Genomic DNA, 21,174 nt, shown 5'->3' with positions numbered 1-21,174 from the left:
CGTACCTGGAGCACCGGCAACCATGCGTACCAAGATTTATCCCATGTCCCTAAACGAGCAGGAGGAGTTGGATCGTTTCCTAGAAGAAAACCTACGGAAAGGCTATATCGTCCCCTCAAAATCACCAATCTCATCACCGGTCTTCTTCGTAAAGAAGAAGGATGGGAAACTCCGTTTCGTACAAGACTACCGGAAACTGAACGAGTACACTGTGAAGAACCGATACCCTCTCCCATTAGTTGCTGACATCATTAGCCGACTTCAGGGAGCCAGATACTTCACGAAGTTTGATGTCCGCTGGGGTTACAATAACATACGGATTAAGAAGGGGCATGAATGGAAAGGCGCGTTTGCAACAACCCGAGGCTTGTTCGAGCCTAAGGTCATGTTCTTTGGTCTCACAAATTCCCCTGCCACGTTCCAAGCACTTATGAATGCTATATTTGCTGATCTCATTGCAGCCGGCAAGGTGGCAGTCTACCTAGATGACATCCTTATCTTCAGTAACGATCTCGAGGAACACCGACGAATGGTACGGGAAGTATTAACCCGGTTAGAAAAGCACGACCTCTACCTACGACCAGAAAAATGCGAATTTGAACAACAACAGATTGAATACCTCGGACTCATCATCTCAGAAGGGGAGGTGAGAATGGATCCGGTAAAAGTAGCGGCTGTTCGCGACTGGCCAGTCCCTACTAATCTTCGGGAACTACGAGGGTTCTTGGGATTTGCAAACTTCTACCGACGCTTTATCCGGAATTTTGCCAACATAGCACGACCTCTGAACGACCTGACGAAGAAAGACACCAGCTTTACCTGGACCGACACTCGACAGAAAGCATTTGATACCCTTCGAGAAGCCTTCATCTCCGCACCGATCCTTGCTCTATGGACACCAGACAGGCCTACTCGAATCGAGGTAGATGCATCAGGCTTTGCCACGGGAGGCGCCCTTATGCAGAAGCAAGACGATGGCCAATGGCATCCAGTAGCCTTCAGATCGGCATCCATGCAGCCAGCGGAACGAAACTACGAAATCTACGATCGAGAAATGCTTGCTATCATTGAAGCACTGAAGGATTGGAGGAACTTTCTAGAAGGACTCCCTCAACCATTCGACATCATTACGGACCATTCGAACCTCGAATTCTGGCGCACTGCACAAGACCTCACCCGCCGACAAGCCCGATGGGCCCTCTATCTGTCACGGTTTGACTTTCATATGATCCACCGCCCTGGCAGAGTAAACACTCAAGCTGATGCTCTCTCCCGCATGGCAGTTCATCATGTATCGGACAGCGATGATAACCGACAACAGACAGTCCTTAAACCTGGCCACTTCGTAAAAATTGCAGCTTCGATCCTACAGAACCCCTTAGAGGATCGTATCCGGAAAGCCTCAGAACGGGAGGCACAGGTATTGGAGGGTCTCAAAACAGTCAAAGAGCACGGACTACAGCGCTTGGCCAATGGGATAGCCGAATGGGAAGAAGACAATGGGTTGGTCTACTACCGAGGTCGAGTATACGTACCAGCAAACGACGACCTACGCACTGAGGTACTCCGTCAATGCCACGACAATCCAACTGCAGGACACCCCGGACTACACGGGACACTCGACTTGGTCAGTACCCATTTCTGGTGGCCTACGTTGCGCTCTTTTGTGGAAAAATACGTTGAGGGATGCGAGGTTTGTGCGCGTAAGAAGATCCAGCGACACCCACGGGCCGTAACTCAACCATTAGATGTACCATCCGGTCTATGGGAAGAGGTAGGGGTTGACCTGATAACACAGCTACCTAACTCCCAAGGCTACGATGCTGTCTTGGTTTGCACAGACCTGTATGGAAAACAAATTCACGCCATTCCTTGCACCAGCTCCATCACAGCCGAAGGCGTTGCCGATATTTACTACCGAGAGATCTTCCGTCTCCATGGTCTTCCTCTTCACTTTAAATCCGACCGCGGACCCCAGTTTGCAGCTAAACTCATGCGATCCCTTCTCGCTAGGCTAGGAATTAAATCAGATCTAACCTCTGGATACCGTCCTCAGTCTAATGGCCAAACCGAACGAGCAAATCAGGAAGTAGAGAAATACATCCGCCTCTATGTAGGACGACGACAAGATGACTGGGCAGAGCACCTTCCCATGGCGGAGTTTGTGATTAACTCACGGACTCATTCTGCACTAGGCATGTCCCCGTTCGAGCTAACCTACGGCTATCTTCCCCTGTTCAATATCCCAGTGGGCCAACGCAGCGGTATTCCAGCTGTGGATGACCGTATACGGATTCTCCGAGAAGCGCGACAAGATGCCGGAGCTGCCTTACACCTAGGAAAGAAACAACAGAAGGAGGGATACGAACGCGGGAAGCGGAAAGCTCATCAATTTAAAGTTGGAAACCTAGTCTGGCTCAGTGCGGAGGACATTAACCTTCAACTTTCCAGTGAAAAGTTAGGAGATCGACAGCTTGGCCCTTATCGCATTCTGGAGAAAATTGGCCCTTTAGACTACCGCCTTGACCTTCCCCTATCCCTAGATCGCCTCCATCCCGTCTTCCATGTCGATAAACTATACCCCTGGAAAGGTAACTCCATTAATGGCGAAATACCAACACCACCAGAGCCGGTATACTTAGAGGATGAAGACGAACCGGAATACGAAGTAGAGGAGATCTTAGACAGCCGGGTTCGATGGAAGAAGCTGGAATATTTTGGTTAAGTGGAAAGGTTACGACGCAGGGCACAACTCTTGGGAACCCGCAGCCAACCTCAGTCGAGCACCAAAAATTGTTCGGGCCTTTCATAAAAAACACCCAACAGCGGCAAAGCCTTGACCATCGAGGACAATGGTCATAAGGAGGGGGGTAATGTCATAAAGTACGCAGCCCCTATCATTTTCCTTTTCTCACCGTCTCGACGCCTTTACTTGTACGATACATCATCCCATCACTGTCAAACCCCCATCGATTACTGATCCATCGATTACTGATCCACCTGACCCATCTTCTCCTTCTATTGGCTTCCGCCACCTTCCTTGTTCCTAAACTGTACAGTATTACATCGTTGTTTCTCGCAGACCGGATTATGTATATATAGCCAACCCTCCACAGCCTGGTCTCTTATCTTGACCTCTCTGTCATTATCTGGGACCAGGTATGTGCTTACTTATTATTACCTATGACTACGATACTCAATATATCTCTGTCATTATCTGGGACCAGCCTGCCGCCGTTCTGCTTAGTCGCTCCGCCTTGTTGCCTTGTCCAGTTGCTCCGCCTCACCGTTCTGCTTAGTTGCTCCGCTTTCCCGCTCCGTTAGTCACTCCGCCTCTGCCGCTTCGTGACAGATGTAATACTGTACAGTTTAGGAACAAGGAAGGTGGCGGAAGCCAATAGAAGGAGAAGATGGGTCAGGTGGATCAGTAATCGATGGATCAGTAATCGATGGGGGTTTGACAGTGATGGGATGATGTATCGTACAAGTAAAGGCGTCGAGACGGTGAGAAAAGGAAAATGATAGGGGCTGCGTACTTTATGACACTTGACAATTTCTCAGCAGCTTTCTCCAATCACTCTGTCCGAAATTACCGAAAGGTCGAAAGGCTCCTTCCTTTCCATTGCGTCGTACCACGCCTGACGCATCTCTGCGTGGTAATGAGCCATTACCCGGTCTCCATCTTGCTCCTGTAGCTCGCGGTGCATGTCCATGTTGATGTAGAAGGCCGCGAACATGGATATGTAGTTGTCTGGCCATGTTCCTAATCCTAACGCGCTGAGGAAAGCACTTTTCGCTCGCATGACCTGGGACCAGGATAGCCGGGAATCGGGGATGGCATTTGGTGAGGCGCGAACGGTGTGAGATCCCACTAGGGAGATGGTTGAACCTGAGAGGGTGTCGCCATCTTCCACTGCAAACTGAAGGTGATTGGTGTCTAGGGAATCCTTGCTGCGTTCCTTTGCTTCTGTCGCAGCATCAGGGAGGAAGTACCATAAAGGCACGTACTTCCTGGCAGTCATCATCTTCTTGGCGTATGGGTGAAGCTGCAGTGGGATAGAGTCCACCCCGACTCCTTTCTGAAAACTGTATATAGGTTGGCGTTTCTTCTCTGACTCTTTCACTAACTCTTTCTCTTTCTCCTGCTGTTCCGCTGCGGCGAGTTTCTCAGCATCTGCTGCCTCTTGTATTCTCTGATTTCTCAAAGCCTCTGCTTCCTGCAGTTGTGCCTCGTACTGGACTTTTAGTCCCTCGATGTGAGCCTCCCACTGAGCTTTGAGGCGTTGGGCGGCGAGCTCTTCTGTGGTGATTTCGGGGGTGTTTGCATCTGCAATTAGAGCAGTTCACATGAATGTGTAAGCTTCACTCGCAAAGTCGGGTGCAGGTATCTTGGTGGGGTCAACTTCTAGTCGTTCGGCCATTTCGTGAGGTTTTGTCAAAAGGGCAAATGAAGTGGTGAGATAAAGAAGAACTAATGGAGCTACTAGGGACTAGTACTGCAAGGCTTCAACGTACGCGTGTCGATGCGGTACCAGCAAGAGCAGGAAGTACCGCATCACGTGTCCGTTCGAAGACTCTAATTTGTCGCATCTCCTTACCTCGACTTACAAATTGCCAACTTTACTTGTGTCAGATTTCTATATACAGTAATTGATCTCTTGCGTGACAATGGATGTCAGCGGCTATTCGGCAAGATATTGAAGCGCCCCGTAGCGCCCATTCGGCCCTTCTTCAAATTGTGTCCCGACATCCCGCCCCATCCCGCTCCCATCCTGATCTCATCCCGCTCCATGCAGTGCACAATGTGCACACTGAAAATCTGTCATTTTAACTCATTTTATTTTTAGTACTGTACCACCTATCTAAATACACCATAATGAAAACTGAACATTGTCAACATAAAGGAACTGAGCACTACTGAACACCTCTGAGCAAGCTGGTAAGGTGATGATGGGCTGGGGGAACAGTGATGGGAATGAACCATCATCGTAGCAAGCAGTCTGTCACATCTTGTCACAATTACCTCACATTTTCGTAAGTGATCAATTACTGTATATAGAAATCTGATACAAGTAAAGTCAGGGCGACTCTACACATCAAACTGACTCTTAAGCTTCTAAGGCCTCGGTACTCAGTGCTCAGCCCTCAATGTCAATGCCTGCAATGACTTACAACACGAAAGAGATAAACTAATTTCATGTCAGGGACAACACTGCAAGTAGTTCGTATAGGCTCGTATGGGCCCTCTCACTGCCCCGGATTTTTCCCTCTTTTTCCTGATGGAAGCCTATCAGCGCAGATCAGCTTTTACGAAAGCCAGCTGAGTCGAGTGCCAATCCAGCTATCTGCACATCTATCATCATCAGCGAGAGATGGTATAAGAAGTCTCAATTGCCTTGGACTCCCCTATAGAGCTGGTCTCTTCGTAAATACCCCTCATCCTCACTTTTCTTATCACCTTCTATCGAAACTAGGAAATCGATAATGCTTCGCCTTCATTTTGCCATAGCATCCGTCGTCGCTGTGGGAGCCGCTTCCTCTGTGCTCGCTCTTCCTTTCCATGTTCCCGGCTCTGAAGCGGAAGCGTCAATCGGTAGTAGCTACTTTGGTAGATTGCCCGACTCAGATTGGGAATTTAATTGCGGTGGCCGCGGGCAAACTTTCAACGGAAGCGGCGTCCAGTTTAACAGCATTAGTGGCTTGAAGTACTGTCCATAACAAAGCCCAGGTATCTCATTCAGGGAGCGACTCTCACCCAGACGACGAAAAGAAATGGAAAACATACCACATGGGGGATGGAAAGCATATCACATATACCGACAATCTTTCTATATCTACAAACTCACAAGGCGGAAGGCAGTTCACTAGTACAACGGGCGACGTGAATATCTTCAACTGATCACAGATTGTTTTAACATTTGCTGCTCTAATCATTCCCCACCCAGTGAACTTGATCTTCGTTGTTATCAACTTTCAATTTTACTGACATGAATCCAACTCCTTCATGTCTCCGTGTCTGAAGTATTCATGTCCGGACTTTGTTTATGTATATGTGTGAATTCAGATGATTTGATCCAAAACTTGTTCTGAGTAGTACATTATACTCGAATATTTCCCCCAAGAAACCCTCATGCAAGTTGCAAAGCGTCAGCTGGGGGATGCTTTCTGAATCAAGTATGACTGAGTGTATATCAGATCAATCTTTCGCGGCGAGCACCTTCTTGATTTTCTTCATCGCAAGAACCTGCATGCGATAACACCCACCAGCCATATCCTCAACCCACTCTCCTACTGTCTCTATATTCACAGCACAATCCAGCATCTTCCCAGTGAGAGCATGCTCTAGAGCACGAAGCTGAACAAGGTCCGACTGTTGGCCAATCACCATAGGCAATCGCTGATACACCTTTCCATCACGCACGCATTTTGCTAAGTCGGGAAAGCCGTACTTGTTGTATGCGTTCACTAGGTGTTCTTCGTTGGAAGATAAATCGTTGATGCCGTCGAAGAAAGGGTTGACGTCTACTAGTGCAAGAGGGGCGGCAAATGCTTCGCTTTTGGACGCGGTGTATGCCCTACATCATGGCAATACACATCAGTGGCTTCTCATTGGTTGTAAATTTCGGGTTCTTGAATCACTCACCACTCCCAGTCAATTACGCCTACAAATTTACCATCCTTGTCCACCATAATCTGGTCGCCTTTGTCATCAGCGTGTTTCAAAAAGGTCTGCTCTCCCTCTTCCCACAATCGAGGCGAGTTTTGCATTAAATCCTTCAACCACAGATGAGCAACGTATACCGAGATAACATCTTCATCTCCCGCAAATGCTCGGCTCCCCTGTTCAATTTCTCGCAAAACATGCTCAATCTGAGCAAGGTAGCGATGGGCGCTCGACTGGAAAGGACCAAAGAAAAACGGTCCGGGCAATCGGTCTTCCTGGTCCTGACAAAAGTCGAGGCTGATTAAGGGACCGACCTCAAGGTTTCCACTAGCGGGATCACGAACAAGAGAACCAGATTGAGTAAAAGATATATGGGAGAGGTTGATGTAGAATCGAGCAAGGGAATCGATAAGGTCGTGTTGTTGTTCGATAGTAAGTGAGCCTTGAGCGATCGGAGCATTACAGGAGGTCCCTTGGAAATATTCGAGGAAAAAGAAATGCAGGTCTTCTCCGACGTACGTCTCTCCTCGCATCATCAACGTAAGATTCAGAACCTGAACAAATTACTACCTACCTCTGGGCATGAAAGCATTCGGGACCTGCATCCCCGCAGCGTTCAAAAATTGCATCGTTTGAATTTCGCTTTCTAGGATCAATCGTGTGCTAGGTGTCGACTTTTGACGAATACGTGCAAGCCATCTCACACCATCGCTGAATGTTAATGGGATGTGGACATTCATACCACCGCGTTCAAACTTCGAGGAGTCCTCTGGAATGCTGACGATGATGGGCTTGTGACCAGGACGGAGAGCATCAGCATGCTCAGCAAAATTGACCAGTCGTATTTTTTGCAGAATGATGTTCAAGGCTGGATCAGTCTTGTTGCTCATCGTAAGTGATCTTCAATAGGTCTGAATAGATGGGAGATCAGGAGATGTTTGGCGGGCTTGTGCGCGAAATGCAGAAACCTACAAGCAAGCCTTGAGTCAGTAAGAACTAGAAGGAGGAATAAATCTGATGGTTGTAGGTGCGCGGCGCATGTGTGGCGCCTATCTCCAAATATATTATCTTATCTTTCCTACCAAAAGGTTGTCACTCCCGAACGACTCGGAGTCTCACTATGCCCTTTTCATGTCCGTTACCAGTTTTCATCTAACATCGTATTGTCAGAATCCAGGGGTTCCAAATTCGTCAACCTTTTCCTTCGCGACTTGTTCCCGGCAGTTCCCGGCGTCCTTGGTATATATAATATGAACTGACAAATAATTGCGAGCGAAGCGAAGCAATCCTGGCCATAGGGTGAAAAATTTCGTCAATTCTATATTCGCAAATCCCACGAGGTCACAGCCACCGCCGTTTTTGGTAATCCCCTGTAAATCCCTCGTCATTGAATTCAGTCGCGAGTCGTGAGTGTCTATCTTCCACTACCTTGTACATTCTTACTTACTCAGTATATCTTACAGTGTCTTGATAATTGTTTTACGAAGGTGCGCCAGCACCGACACCCCTCGAAACTAGAATTTCGAAGCGAGCACCACATGTGAGACGTACTTGGAACGGAGGGGGCCGAAGGCCCCCTCCGAGCCGGACGAAGGAGGCTCACATGCGAATGCATGTTATATTATGTCAGCAATCGTTGCGTAAGTCTGACTTAGACTGAAACGTAGTTTTGTAAGCTGGTAATTAAGCAGAACACTCAAGCAACAATCTAGCACTATAAAAGCCTAGAAAATGTCTCGTCCATCAAACAGAAACATACTCATCCTCCCAATCTCCTTCACATCTGACCACCATCGATACAATGGCCCCAGCTTCGGTTGCCGCTCTCTTTGAGCCCCTCCAACTCGGACCACTCACCCTTCGCAATCGTGTCTTCATGTCCGCCTTGACACGAAACCGTTCGGTGCCGACCAACATTCCCAACGCAGTGAATTTGGAATATTACCAACAACGAGCAAAAAGCGCTGGTCTGATCATCACGGAGGGTGTATTGATTACCCCTCAAGGGTGAGTTCAACGCCATGGATGTCGATGTCGATAACTGACTCGCTATCGCCATCTAGATCGGAATGGCCACATGCCCCTGGTATTTGGAGTAAAGAGCAAATCGCTGGATGGAAGAAGATTACTGACGCGGTCCATCAAGAAGGAAGTGTTATTTACGCTCAGGTATGTTGGTATCCCTTATCTCCTCGTGAATCCTGGACTGAGATCATGTTTATAGTTGTGGCATCGTAAGTTTTAATCCTTATCATATCAAGATTTAAAGGCCTCACCTCTAAGTTCGCCATCAGTCGGACGAACCAGCCACCCCGACGCTCCAGAACAAAAGGCCACGGGCCTTCCGGTGTATGCGCCGTCAGCGATTTCAGCTCGAGGAGGAAAGTTCAGGTTTATCCCTGGTGAACCAGGATACGTCACAGTAAGTATCGTACTTTCCTAATATATACTAGATGTTGAATATCTATTCAATATCAAGCCAACCGCGATCGACGACCCCACGATCCTTCTCGATCTGTTCGAGACGGCAGCCGTTAACGCTAAGGACGCTGGATTTGACGGTGTGGAATGTACGCCTTTTTCTAGTTTATTATTGTCATCTCCAAAGTCTTAATGTATCGCTCTAGTGCACGGCGCCAATGGCTATCTCATCCACCAATTCCTCGACTCCACCTCCAACACGCGCACAGACTCTTGGGGAGGCTCCGCCGTCAACCGATCCAAATTCGGTTTACTTGCTCTTGAGAGAGTGATAAAGGTATTCGGAAAGGATCGTGTAGGGATCAAATTGAGCCCAGCAGGAGGGTATAATGATATGGGGTGGGTGGTTCACGTCCTCTCTCCTTCAGTACTCTGAAGAATAGCCGATTAACAGGATGCCACTCGAAGAAACCATCGCGACGTTCACCCACTTCATTACCGAAGCAGACAAATTAGGCATCGCTTACATCGATCTTATGCGATACTCAGAGATGCTCGATCCTGTCATTGATGGTATGTACCAGGATACTGTCAAAATATCTTACCTTTACTGATAAGTCCGCAATTCTCCTTCAGGCGAGAAGCGCGCAACGAAACATGACATCGTAGCAACATATTCTCCTCTCTTCAAACACACCAAGATCTTTTCTAACGCAGGCTGGACTGGTGAAGAAGCTGCTGCTGCTGTCAAAGGTACGATTTTATCTCCTTCGATATGATGTTCCTAATCTGATTGGATACCTCCCCCTTACATTTAATCCAGACGGTAAAGTCGAAGGCGTCTTTTTTGGAATGGGATGGATTAACCACCCTGATTTCGCTGCTCGTCTCGAACACGGCAAACCTTTGGATAATCCCATTGATTTTACCACCTTGTATGGCACGTACCATGGGAGTGAGGAAGAGCAGAGGAAGGGATATGTGGATTATCCGGCTGCGGTGTATAAAATCTAGTGGATGTCCCGTTGTATATCTAATTGAATTGTAACTGTTGAAACGATGAAGGGCATCCTCAGAACAAAAGAGCTTTTATGTTTGCACCAAACCATCTATGCACCAGTGGTCCAGCTATGTAATGAATCAGAGCAAGATTATCAAGTCAAGGTCAGAAGCAGACACCATGTGTACAACAATTAAAGTAACGTATAAAGAGTTATATATATGTAAACCAAGAGCACATCATTGACGGCAAGAAAACACCCAGCAAAGAGAAGAGCCCCAAAAGAAAAAGAAGAATCTACGTTACCGCATTCACCCTCCCTATTTGTAACCCTACAGTGTATAAATAATATCATCGTGTTTGCATGTAGAATCGTGAATATAAATATGATGAAGAAATATCGATGCACGGTCCATGTGTTGCAAGAGGGAAGAAAAAGGTGAAAAGGTATAATCCCATTGCCTCTACCTTTTACAAAAGACATGGGACCAATGAATGTCATGATTTTGTTGATTTTGCTGTGCGCCGTTGCCGCCGTCTCTGTCGGGCAGTTTCCATTATCTCAGGGAGTCGACTGTAAGGTGCCCGACCATTGTTAAACTATTGAAATTCGAGAAGAGAGAAATGCATACTTGAAATTGATAGGCTTGATGAGGATGTCATCCGCCCCAGCGTCCAAATATCGTTTTTGGTCATCTGTTAACGCGTTCCCGGTGCATCCTGGAATTTTATGGTGTTTGTATTATGCTGACATATACGCAAGAGCACTGCACGTACCAACAACGAAAACATCATGTCTCCCTGCTTCCCGCATCGCTTTCACCGCATCTTCCCCAGTCATAACTGGCATGTCATTATCCAACGAGATAAGATCATATGTTCTAGCATCCGGCCCTAGAACCAAATCTAAACATTCTTTCCCATCTTGAGCAGTATACACTATGCAGCCCTTTTTCTGAAGCGACCTACATATATAAGTGTATTAAGGTGAGGAGACATGTTCACAAATACAGATAAAAAGATAAGATCAGCGACTCACCGAGTCATAGTCGACCTGGTGATTAGGTTATCGTCCACGACAAGCACGACCAAAGGCCCGTCGTCATCAATGTCCTTGTTTTCGGGAGCAGCAGAAACTTCGGCTTTGGATGGCTTTGGAGTTTCTTGTATCTGATGTAGCTTTTCGTTTCCTGTATTGGTCCCCTCACTGACGCGTGGCTTGTCTAACAACGGAGCATCACTTCCCAGTCTTGACAGCGAAGGAGCTATGAAAGACGCGTCGGAGGGCGGAGAAAATGAGAACGAAGGGGGATGAGGTGGGGGAAGAGGCGGCGGGGGAGGAGAAGGGGGAAGAGGATGAGAGGGTTGATGACTGACAGCGCCGCTCAACATCGGCGGTTTCACGTCTTCAGCAAAGGCAACGACAGGCCAGCGCTGGACCTCGTGTATGGTGGCTGCAGTGGCAAAAGCTGAAGTGGTAAGTCGGTCTTCTTGTAATATTGCGGCCTGGATCTCTGATGACTTGGCAAGGGGGTAAAAAAGCTCAATCCAGAATGTCGCGCCTTTGCCTCGCCGAGAATTCACCCCCTGAGAGAGGGATGAGTATGACTTGGGGTGACAAGTATTTAAAAACGCACCAGTTTGCCTCCACTAAGACTGACAATCTGTCGTACGATAGCGAGACCGAGACCGGTACCTGAATGGAAGTATATCAATATCAATACCATAAGAAAGCGGAGAAGACTCACTGTTCTTACTGAGTCTGCCAACCTTAGTCTGTTCCAGGGGTTAACCACTATACTCTTACCATGATAGAGCGAACAACAGACCTGAGCAAACGGTTGAAAAAGTTGATTGTCGACTAAATCCGATGGTTTGACTGAATCACAGAGAACAATTGTGAGTAATCATCGTGTAATGTAGAATTGAACCAAACATACTCCCGGGACCATTATCAGATATGTCCAACCTGAAGACAAGAACGTCTTGGGACTGGAACGTCTCTTTCTTCTCTTCCCCTCCCCGATCACTAAGATTACCTTTTTCGAAATCCTCAACCACCTTATCGATTGGAAAAGCCTTTTCTTCTTGGTCCACAGCGCCACTGGTATGCCGGCTTGTGGACCTACGATGTGACACAAAAGTCGTGTTAATTGTAATCCCAGGCCGTGTACCCTCTGGAGTGAACTTGACCGCGTTCGAAGCCAAATTCGTCAAAATTTGCCGCAAGCGCACTTCGTCTCCTACGACCCATGTTCCCTGTGAGTTTTTACCGCTAGTCGACGAGGTTGGATCAGTCGGTGGTCGTAATTGGTCTATGCGTTCATCGAAATTAATTTGTAGGTCAAGATTCTTGGCGGCTGCTGCGACAGCGATGGGACCGAGAGTCGAGCGAATGACGCGGTGCAAGTTGAACGGGCGGGGATTAATGTCGAAGTGCCCAGCGTCCATTTCTGCAAAAAATTTGTCAATAGTGATTTTTTGAACTTATTGTTGCAGATTGGCCTTACTCTCGAGATCGAGAGAATCATTGAGGACCTACGCAGACATGATGAGATGGCATCAAACGATGAAGAACAGCACGCACTTGCTGCACCGTAGCGAGACTAACGTCCAATGCTGCAATATCCTCTGTAATTCCCTGATCCTTTTGTGCGAAGTCTTGAAACGTTTCATCCGTCGTCATATTGTTGAAGGCAATCGCTGTGGAACGTGTGGATCAGCACGAAGAAGCTCGTAACGATACAGGTACCGACCTGCGTTGTGCAACGGTACCCTGACTTCATGAAAAATGTAGGAGGCAAACCGTCGTTTGGCCTGACTTGCCTTGAACTGGGCAGCTTGGGCTTTTTGCTGAGCTTTGTATGCCATTTTCAGCTGGGTATTAAGAAGATATAGTCGCCGTTCCGTCTGTCGACGCGTAAACAAATGGAGAAACAAAATCGATGGGTACTGAACGAACTATTTCACGATTATAATGCAATCCTTGTGAGAATATGGAAAAGATCACCTAGTAATAGAGTTTAGGAGTACTGCTCGGTACGTAGCTAAATAACACTTACGAAGCTGACAACATTGCGTGCGTATATGCCTTGAACGGGTATGATGAAGGCTAAGAGCAAGACGAGCTGTATGACTTGAACGATGGCGTTATATAACCGATCCGTCATCACTATCATCATGATGCTCGGAAGGGCTGTTGTGTAGTACACTGACCAGGAAATTAGTTACAGGAGAAAAATATGAGAGCGTACTCACTGTTTGCGAGGAAATCTTTTCTGAAACAGGTGTTGGGTCTCACAAAAAAGTGACACACCCGCATTTCAACGGTTTCGCTCAATCCACAGTACCACACAGCGAAGGTAACCCAAACTTGGAAAATGATACGGTGACGAAACGGCATATCCGTTGCGACCATGAAAGGAACGGGAACAGTAACGAATGTGAGGCCGCCATACTTATGTGTACGTTAGTGGAGGTAACACGGAATGAAAACAAAACTTACATAGAGAATCTAGACACCATCCAATCAAATATAGATAATCGAATGAAGTGAGCGTACGTACTTGGCCGTACAAGGTCTTACTTGTGCTTTCCAAATTGAGTATCAAATACAGAACCCAATTGAGCACCAGAACTAGCCATTCCATCGGAGTCAGCGAAAGATTGCGATAAATAACAAACGGACTGACACAAGGATCCATAACTTGAGATATTTTCAGTGTCTGATGAAAACGCTGCGGATCGGAAGACTCACAAAGCCCATGCTTTAGTAGAATACCAACGCAACTTTCGAAAATCAAGTTCCGTTTGTGGATCGTCGAATTTTTGATTGAAAAATGAGTTAATTTGCATGGTAAGCCAGTGCAACTTGGTGCGTAAACTTGGCGGGTGATAGGCGTAGTTACTGTCCCCATTTTCACCGGAGTGTCTGCTGATAGAACCACCACCAGAATCCGAACGAAACGGGCTGCCTGAATCGCGCTCATTACGAAGAAGTTCTGGATTCTCGCCATTTATGACTGTCTCGTTAATCTCCCAGTCTTCGCCGTCCTTTTCCGCACTGAGCAGTTTCTGGGCTGCGATGAAAACCGAGGTCGAAGTGCTGCTTTCTGTACCGTCTGCACCAAGTCCATCCGAAGGTGATCCAGTTGGAGCTCTTATGGCGGTCTGAATGAGTTCCACAACCTCTACGAAAGATGTGAAGTAAATCTCTCAATGAAGGATGAATAGAATAAATAACTGGACGACATACTGTCTTTGAACCTTGACCACCTGCCTCTCCTTTCCTCAAAGCCAACTCTGCGATTATTGCTGAATTTTTTGTGAGCGAAAGGTAGCGAGGCAGAGGTGAAGTTCATTGAGACCGTCTGTTCGCATACCCCAACTGCAACCGTCGTTTTTTGACTATCGACGTTCACAGAATCACGGTACGACAGAATGGAAGGGGTGGGAAAAATGATCCAATGCCAAAAACAGTTCAGGATCGGTTGCCGTGTACCGAGCAATTCAAACGTGCGCCAACTCGCAAAAAACCCCTTCCAGCTCCGGATCCTTCCATGCCTTTGATAACCTTGCTAAAATGCTGAAGAGGATGTGCATAAAATTAATAGCCGGGAAGTATACAAAATGATGGAAGTTTAACTTTAAGGATACATAAATAAAGACGAGAAGCCACAAAAGTCGATTGAGTTTAACTTTTACCAAGGATACATTACTACAGAAACTGAAGCATCTTATACCTAGATTGTCGAAGTTGGAATTATACTCAACGTTGACGCGAGGCGTATGCATATCGATACAATGGTGGTGTGCTGGATGAAAGTTTGCTTTGTACCCGTGGCAAACTGAATCAATTTATTCTCTCGATCTTCAGCCAGAACGTGGACGTTAGACTAATATGCCCTGTACGCCTCTGTACGCTGGGCACAAAGCTGCCTATTTAGCATGGATCCGAAAAGACTCCGTCGGGCATCGTGTATTACCTGCACCAACATCTCCAAGTCACTTACGGTAACTTCCCATTCCAGACTCTCGAGGTAAGACATACAGCCAGCAAATACCCAGTAATCATATCATACAGGCACTCGGCACTTCCCTCAAACAGTGTATTCATTACTGCGGAATAATAGGCAGATTACAGTTTCGTGAATCTTCCTGACGCCAGCTGACACCGGCTCCATGATAGATATCATATTCAACAGACGGATCTTCCTTTATGGGTATGGAAAGCTTCTTGTGAAGAACATAAGTCTAATCCAAAGCTACCTAGCTTCCCCATTGATATTCAGGGAAAATTTGCGGATGTTTGTGATGTTCAATCGTTCGTCTCATTCATGTATCATCTAAAGTTCATGCCGCTTTCGACCTTCTCGGACCGCATTATGTAGGAGAGTCTGAGATTATGAACAACTCAACAACCATTTTACTTTTTCCAATAATAGATCGATAATACTCGCTTTGACCTACCATAAACGGTTGATGGGGTAACTAAGGAAAAAGAGCATATGACAGGGTACATAGATAACAGATAACAGAACTAGAGAAACTTTGGCCAGAAAGGATAAAGATATGCCGGAATACATACCAATGAGCGAATAGATTTAGACTAGCGAATGATGTCCTCAATGATTCGAGAGAAATAATTGACCAATCAAACAAAGACAGGAACAATTATGTGCCCCCAACTGTGACCAAAGGGCGTTCTTGCGTGGTATTAATGGTGTTCAATTTGTGGCCAGTCATTCCTTGTGTCTGCGGTTGATGGAAGGGCCTTAGATACTTATCATTGCGCTGCTCGACCCGAAGACGGATATGATGGGGAAAGCCATTGAAACTCTACGAGATACAAGTGGAAAACGACATCCGAAGGCGCCATGAGACTGCGCCTGTAATGCATAGAAAGGATACACCTGGACTCGGAGATCCAAAATGAAAAGCAGTAAGCACTGGCAACGCGTACCAAAATTCATAGCTGTCTCTAACTAGTACTTGCAGAAGGATTACTCGTGTGTGCCTAGTAGCTGCTCACAACTTAAGAGCTGGGCTCCAAGAGTTTGAGAAGGACTTGAACTTGGAGATGACTGTAAGCAAAGCGAGAAACTCCTGGCGGGGCAGGGCGGGCCGAGACGGATAACCCTTTTGTGTGAAAAGAAGTGCAATTGAGACCAGATTGAGACCAAGAGGAAAGACCTGGTCCTGATCATGCTGCAAAGACTCTGCCGACCTGCTGCCGACTCAAAGGATATCCGAAGTCAATTTTCAGGCGAAGCTCGAGCCTCGGATGGACTGATAGAGGAAAAATATCGGTTCACTTTCGGTATGGTTTAGTTTCTCTTCCTGATTCGTATATTGGTCTCAAACAGTAGGCTTCTTGGAACTTGAAGCTTGAAGGCCAATCAACTGCTGCGCTTACTGTTTGGAGTCGATCTACTCAGCGCAGCACAGTTGCACAGTGGTTCTCCTCTTCCACGATATTCTACGATTAAACTCAAGTCAAGTCGGCGAATAATCGGTGGGATTTGACTTGTTCAACGTTCACAAATGCCCGACGATTACTCTCTATGTCATTTGACCCTATAACCCGAATTCCTTCAAATACGACACCTACTTGTTACTTGGGTACTCTCATCCCAGAATAACTTTGGTTCAACGATGCCTTCATCCTCTTTCCTGGCTCTTCTTGGTTTTATTGGGACGGCGTCTGCTCAGAACTACTGGTTCAGCTTGTAAGAATACATCCCTCCCTTCTCATTGAAACCTCTTCTTAGCAGCGACTTCCAGCGGAGACTCGTACACCCAAACAGGCTTCGTCACCAACGATACTCTACCCGCCCCAGGGAACCCTCTCGGAAATCCGGTGTACCCAGGATACACCGCAACCGGAGGCGCGAATTGGCTCGACTTTGACACGACGACGTACAACAACAGTCTTGTGTTGACTTACAACTATGCTTATGGAGGCGCGACGATCGACTCTAGCCTTGTCGCGCCCTTTGAACCGACGGTGCTGTCAGTCACGGACCAGGTCAACCAGTTCTTGGATACCGCAGCGAGTAAGCCTGCTGAGACACCATGGACAAGCGAGAATTCGTTGTTCTCGATCTGGATCGGGATAAATGACCTTGGAAATAGTTATTACTTGTCTGATAATCGAACTTCGTGCGTAACTCTCTCTCTGGGCAGTGCATACTTTAAAGTCCACAAAATTCCCCCAGATTCGACACCACTCTCCTGAATGCTGAATTTGCATTGGTGCAGAAACTTGTGAATTCTCCATTATTCCGTCTCAAAAAGAATGTTCCTGCTAACGTCCTTTTTTCCCTTAGTAGTGCGTCTGTTCAATGTTTCATAAAATTCAATAATAATGTCATTGTAACAGCGACGTCGGCGCCAGGAACTTTCTCTTCCTAAACGTCCCACCTACTGATCGTTCTCCATTGGTTGGTTGAAACTTGCTTTTACGCCTAACACGCATTCCGCTCATCCTACTTACTTCGTCTCTCTCGCCACACGTTTGTAGATGCTTTCCCAAGATGCTCAAGCGCAGGCAATGCTCAAGGCTAACATTTTGGATTTCAATGCCCAACTGATTGAATTTGCCGACGATTTCAAAACTAGCAACGCCGGTGTAAGTTTCAACCAACCTCCAAGTCGAGTTTTGGCTTACCGCCGACGGACTCTAGGTCACAACCTTCTTGTGGGATGCTAACGCAGCTTTCACAACTATCCTCGACGACCCCACAGCATATGGCTTCATCGATGCCGTTTCGTATGGAACTGACACGGGATATTTCTGGATGTGAGTTTTTCTAGAATATTTTTTATCCTGTTCTCCGCAATACTCATTCAACATAATCTCTCTGTTTCTTGAATGCTTTCCCTTACTAGCAATACTCTACACACCACGAGTAAGTTTTGAACTGCGCATTTATTTCACAATATAATTAATATCGACTTCAATAGGTCCAGCGAACGTTTATTGGGCAGAAGGTGTCGCTGATGTACTCTCTGGAAGCGTCTGGTAGTTGCATTATTTTGCTGTCATTTATGGGGAAGAAAGTATACTGTATGAATGAGTTGTGTACTTCAGGAATTGCAAAAGTGGAAGTTCGATCGCTGGTGCAGTCAATCACGTCGTGTTCGTTCTTCGAGCTTCGATGGTCACCCTGATCATGAGGTCCACCAATAATGAATTTGGAATCGTAATACCGAAAATGTCTGTAAGTGTATGTAAGTGTATACGTATAAAAATTACCGTCGAGCTTTTGGGTGGGTGCATCTAGTGATAATAATATGGTACATATGTAAGTTCGTGGTTCGAGAAAGGATAAAATAGGGTATGGCGTTCATAAGACAATGGCCTTGTGTAATGCTTTGAGTGAGAGTCACCTTCGGTGCCAAATATTACTTTGGCTATCGTCAGTCACCCATAGAATAGGGGAATGACTAATGTGCAAATACCTCAATCACAGATATTCGGATATTCATAACTCGTCGGGTTCTGTGGAATCCAGCCATTTATCAGGCCTGCCTGATATGTCCATTCATCCGCATTTTCAGCCTTCCAAGTCCACTGGATCCATCCAGCACCAGCAGCTTCGAACGTGATTGCCTGGGCTTCCCAGCTCTTTCTCAAAAACGTCTTGTAGGACGAGCTGAAGCTTGACGCGGAACCTGTGAGGCCAGTGCAGCTGCCCACAGCCGTAGAACCGGAGTAAGAGCCCTGTTATGGTTGAGCGGCGTAGGATGAAAAATAAGAACATGCCAGAGGCGAGGTTCAGCGATATAAATAGATATCATGAGAACTACGATCGAATGAACAAGGTTAAATGAAACTTACGTCGTAACGCGAACCAATACCTCGGCCGTTGAGATACGTTGCGCAGTCGGTCATCGCAGGAGTCCACTCGCCAACAATGAGCCAAAGGTCGAACCCGGACAACGTGGATTTCTGACCACAGGCTGATTGAATGTGTTCATCATCCGACATGGCGACACCCTGCAAGATTAATCCATTCATATGTCGGAACTGTGAAGGCTATGCTGCTACTCACACTATCACTGAACATCTGGTAGATGTGCGTATCCATAGCCACGCCCTGAGCGTTGTTGTCAGCAGTCGTCAAGAAGCCGTTCCAGTAGTTCAAGGGTTGGAAGGCATCATGAATAAGAACGACGGTGTCGCTTTGCTGAGAGGATCCGTAAGGGTAGCTGAACTGAGATGAGTGCATGGTCATGTGGCTAGGTGTAGAAAACGTACCGAATGTTGCCATAACTGTCTCTCCAGTACTGTCTTACGACGCTCAGAACATTGCTGCCGTCAAAGCCTGCAGGTCTGGAGGGAAGGTTATTGACATTGGGGGTAGGCAGCGCATGGATTTGACTTACTCGTTCAAAGGAGCGATTATGGGAACCACACCTGGATTGTCCTTGAACATGTCAGCGATTGTCTTGATGATAGCATCAGTACGGGCAACGTTCGTGTCATTGGAGTGCCATGTTCTGAACAAAAATCAATTACGAGTATATGCACACAAAAGGGCTTGACGTACGGGTAGTCCATGCGCTGACCGGAATTGTCGAAACTAAGGAACAGCAATGGATTGAGTATACGGACTAGATGGCAGTAAGTAGTTTGTACCCGTTCTGACTACCAGGAGCACCTGTCAAAAGATCATTGGAATAATGCGACAAATATCAACACGTAGGACAAACCATGAAGATCTACGATAACTTTCAAACCATGATTACCCGCCCAGGTGACAGCTTTTTGAAGGTAAGGCAGTTGTCCAGAGATGTATGGTTCGCCCGGACCAACTTCAAACGCCCAGTAACCAATTGGAAGACGAACATGATTCAACCTGCGAGTTTTGTGGTGAGCTTGTGGACAGAGATTCATCTTGGAGGAGAACTTACCCCGCGTCAGCGATTGCTTCGAAATCGGACTCGGTAATCCAGCTATTCCAATGCGCTTCCAGAACGGATTGAGCTATCGCGCGATCTTGCATTTGACAAAATGTGTACTCGTCGACTATAGCGCTATTTCCTTTGATGCGTATCAGAGCAAAGGAGTCGGATGTATGCTGTGTAAGACTTACCAGTGTTGTCGAATAGTGAGGGTGTTATCCATGGCTTGCGAAGTACATGAGCGAGACGCCAACCACGAGAAATACTGCGATACACACTTCGAGCACAAGCCAACCTCCAAGATTAACACCTCGGACCTTCTCATTGCCATACGGAAAACCGGGAGAGATAGCAACAGCGAGAGATAAAGAAGAACAGGCGATAACGACAGTACGAAAAAGAGAAGGAGCCATGGTAGCCGAAGAAATTCTCGGTTGAAAGAAGTCGGCTTTTTATACTGCGAGTCCAATACACGATCGAAAGTCGCCAAACACGTGTGGAGTCCCCTAAACACGATGAATTATTACGGCGTTTTTGGAGCCAAATTAAAAACATTGTACGCGACTGCTCGCTTGGGGCCCGCCACCCTATAGTAAAGCTATCATTCACGCGTGTTGAAGAGTTCAAGACTCTTAATGGGTTGTACGAGGGGTTGTATACGATCCCTTTGAGGACAAAAATCTGCGGAAACTCTCTACCACAACCATTTCTGGGAATTATACGCACAAGGGAGAGCTGAGAGAAATATTTTCAAGGAGTTGCCGGGACAGGATGACTGCAAAAAGGGTACTAATATCGATTTGTGGAGCTCCGGAGGCTGAGTTCCGACTCCCGAGATCGACTGACACGTGACTCCGGAAACCCCCCGAGTCCATCCTTCACGGCGGCGGCTGGACCCCACGATGTCCTCTTGATTTTCACTTATGATTTTCGACCCGCTCTCGCGTGAGGCTCAACAAACTCGAAAGACTCTGCGCTTACTCAGGCTGCTCCGTGAAATTTGCGACAAGCTTATTTTTACTACGGCAGTATCCTGAGGGTTTCCCATAAAACTCGTTTACACCTCCAGATAGTCATAACCGAATTCATGACCTTGCAGCACAGGATCCCAACATATATATACCAGCATGACATCAAGGTACAATCTTACGAAAAAAGTTGTGACTCTGTGCATGCGGTG

The 21,174-nt window shown here is 46.8% G+C and overlaps 7 protein-coding genes across 7 annotated transcripts; 3 read left to right on the top strand and 4 right to left on the bottom strand.

The window, feature by feature from the left end:
• Nucleotides 1-3,557: 3,557 nt before the first annotated feature.
• C8R40DRAFT_1073556 (uncharacterized protein) lies at nucleotides 3,558-4,421 on the bottom strand (the record flags this gene model as incomplete). The annotated part of the gene is made up of 2 exons (XM_046226596.1): nucleotides 3,558-4,327; nucleotides 4,367-4,421. The coding sequence occupies 2 exons, from the start codon at nucleotides 4,419-4,421 to the stop codon at nucleotides 3,558-3,560; spliced, it is 825 nt and encodes a 274-aa protein (XP_046081196.1).
• A 1,063-nt stretch (nucleotides 4,422-5,484) lies between these two features.
• On the top strand, nucleotides 5,485-5,899 carry C8R40DRAFT_1176012 (uncharacterized protein; the record flags this gene model as incomplete). The annotated part of the gene is made up of 2 exons (XM_046232438.1): nucleotides 5,485-5,695; nucleotides 5,742-5,899. The coding sequence occupies 2 exons, from the start codon at nucleotides 5,485-5,487 to the stop codon at nucleotides 5,897-5,899; spliced, it is 369 nt and encodes a 122-aa protein (XP_046081195.1).
• A 297-nt stretch (nucleotides 5,900-6,196) lies between these two features.
• Nucleotides 6,197-7,554, bottom strand: C8R40DRAFT_1073555 (uncharacterized protein; the record flags this gene model as incomplete). Its single annotated transcript, XM_046226595.1, has 3 exons — nucleotides 6,197-6,575; nucleotides 6,644-7,106; nucleotides 7,239-7,554. The coding sequence occupies 3 exons, from the start codon at nucleotides 7,552-7,554 to the stop codon at nucleotides 6,197-6,199; spliced, it is 1,158 nt and encodes a 385-aa protein (XP_046081194.1).
• A 911-nt stretch (nucleotides 7,555-8,465) lies between these two features.
• C8R40DRAFT_1240644 (flavoprotein NADH-dependent oxidoreductase) lies at nucleotides 8,466-10,099 on the top strand (the record flags this gene model as incomplete). The annotated part of the gene is made up of 9 exons (XM_046233527.1): nucleotides 8,466-8,671; nucleotides 8,728-8,833; nucleotides 8,889-8,898; nucleotides 8,959-9,086; nucleotides 9,144-9,234; nucleotides 9,292-9,484; nucleotides 9,540-9,658; nucleotides 9,722-9,838; nucleotides 9,909-10,099. The coding sequence occupies 9 exons, from the start codon at nucleotides 8,466-8,468 to the stop codon at nucleotides 10,097-10,099; spliced, it is 1,161 nt and encodes a 386-aa protein (XP_046081193.1).
• A 210-nt stretch (nucleotides 10,100-10,309) lies between these two features.
• C8R40DRAFT_666463 (uncharacterized protein) lies at nucleotides 10,310-14,808 on the bottom strand. The gene is made up of 19 exons (XM_046235820.1): nucleotides 14,341-14,808; nucleotides 13,843-14,275; nucleotides 13,778-13,791; nucleotides 13,652-13,722; nucleotides 13,591-13,599; nucleotides 13,344-13,542; nucleotides 13,148-13,296; nucleotides 13,048-13,095; nucleotides 12,842-12,995; nucleotides 12,673-12,788; nucleotides 12,596-12,623; nucleotides 12,026-12,538; nucleotides 11,915-11,964; nucleotides 11,834-11,861; nucleotides 11,723-11,781; nucleotides 11,125-11,672; nucleotides 10,863-11,050; nucleotides 10,718-10,805; nucleotides 10,310-10,659 (listed from the first exon to the last, which is right to left on the bottom strand). The coding sequence occupies exons 1-19, from the start codon at nucleotides 14,444-14,446 to the stop codon at nucleotides 10,584-10,586; spliced, it is 2,877 nt and encodes a 958-aa protein (XP_046081192.1). The 5' UTR covers nucleotides 14,447-14,808; the 3' UTR covers nucleotides 10,310-10,583.
• Nucleotides 14,809-16,739: 1,931 nt separating this feature from the next.
• On the top strand, nucleotides 16,740-17,890 carry C8R40DRAFT_1057718 (uncharacterized protein; the record flags this gene model as incomplete). The annotated part of the gene is made up of 7 exons (XM_046225168.1): nucleotides 16,740-16,813; nucleotides 16,869-17,246; nucleotides 17,303-17,351; nucleotides 17,417-17,430; nucleotides 17,467-17,527; nucleotides 17,608-17,715; nucleotides 17,771-17,890. The coding sequence occupies 7 exons, from the start codon at nucleotides 16,740-16,742 to the stop codon at nucleotides 17,888-17,890; spliced, it is 804 nt and encodes a 267-aa protein (XP_046081191.1).
• Nucleotides 17,891-18,549: 659 nt separating this feature from the next.
• On the bottom strand, nucleotides 18,550-20,407 carry C8R40DRAFT_1176007 (exo-beta-1,3-glucanase; the record flags this gene model as incomplete). The annotated part of the gene is made up of 11 exons (XM_046232437.1): nucleotides 18,550-18,810; nucleotides 18,928-19,086; nucleotides 19,142-19,298; nucleotides 19,348-19,422; nucleotides 19,476-19,589; nucleotides 19,640-19,672; nucleotides 19,729-19,750; nucleotides 19,803-19,948; nucleotides 20,004-20,133; nucleotides 20,186-20,219; nucleotides 20,273-20,407. The coding sequence occupies 11 exons, from the start codon at nucleotides 20,405-20,407 to the stop codon at nucleotides 18,550-18,552; spliced, it is 1,266 nt and encodes a 421-aa protein (XP_046081190.1).
• Between the last annotated feature and the right edge of the window lie 767 nt (nucleotides 20,408-21,174).

Source organism: Lentinula edodes (genome assembly GCF_021015755.1).
Source record: "Lentinula edodes strain Le(Bin) 0899 ss11 chromosome Unknown C8R40scaffold_48, whole genome shotgun sequence".
Classification (NCBI taxonomy): Eukaryota; Fungi; Basidiomycota; class Agaricomycetes; order Agaricales; family Omphalotaceae; genus Lentinula; species Lentinula edodes.
Note: the sequence above shows the minus strand (reverse complement) of the source record. Positions and strands in the feature narration are given on the sequence as shown.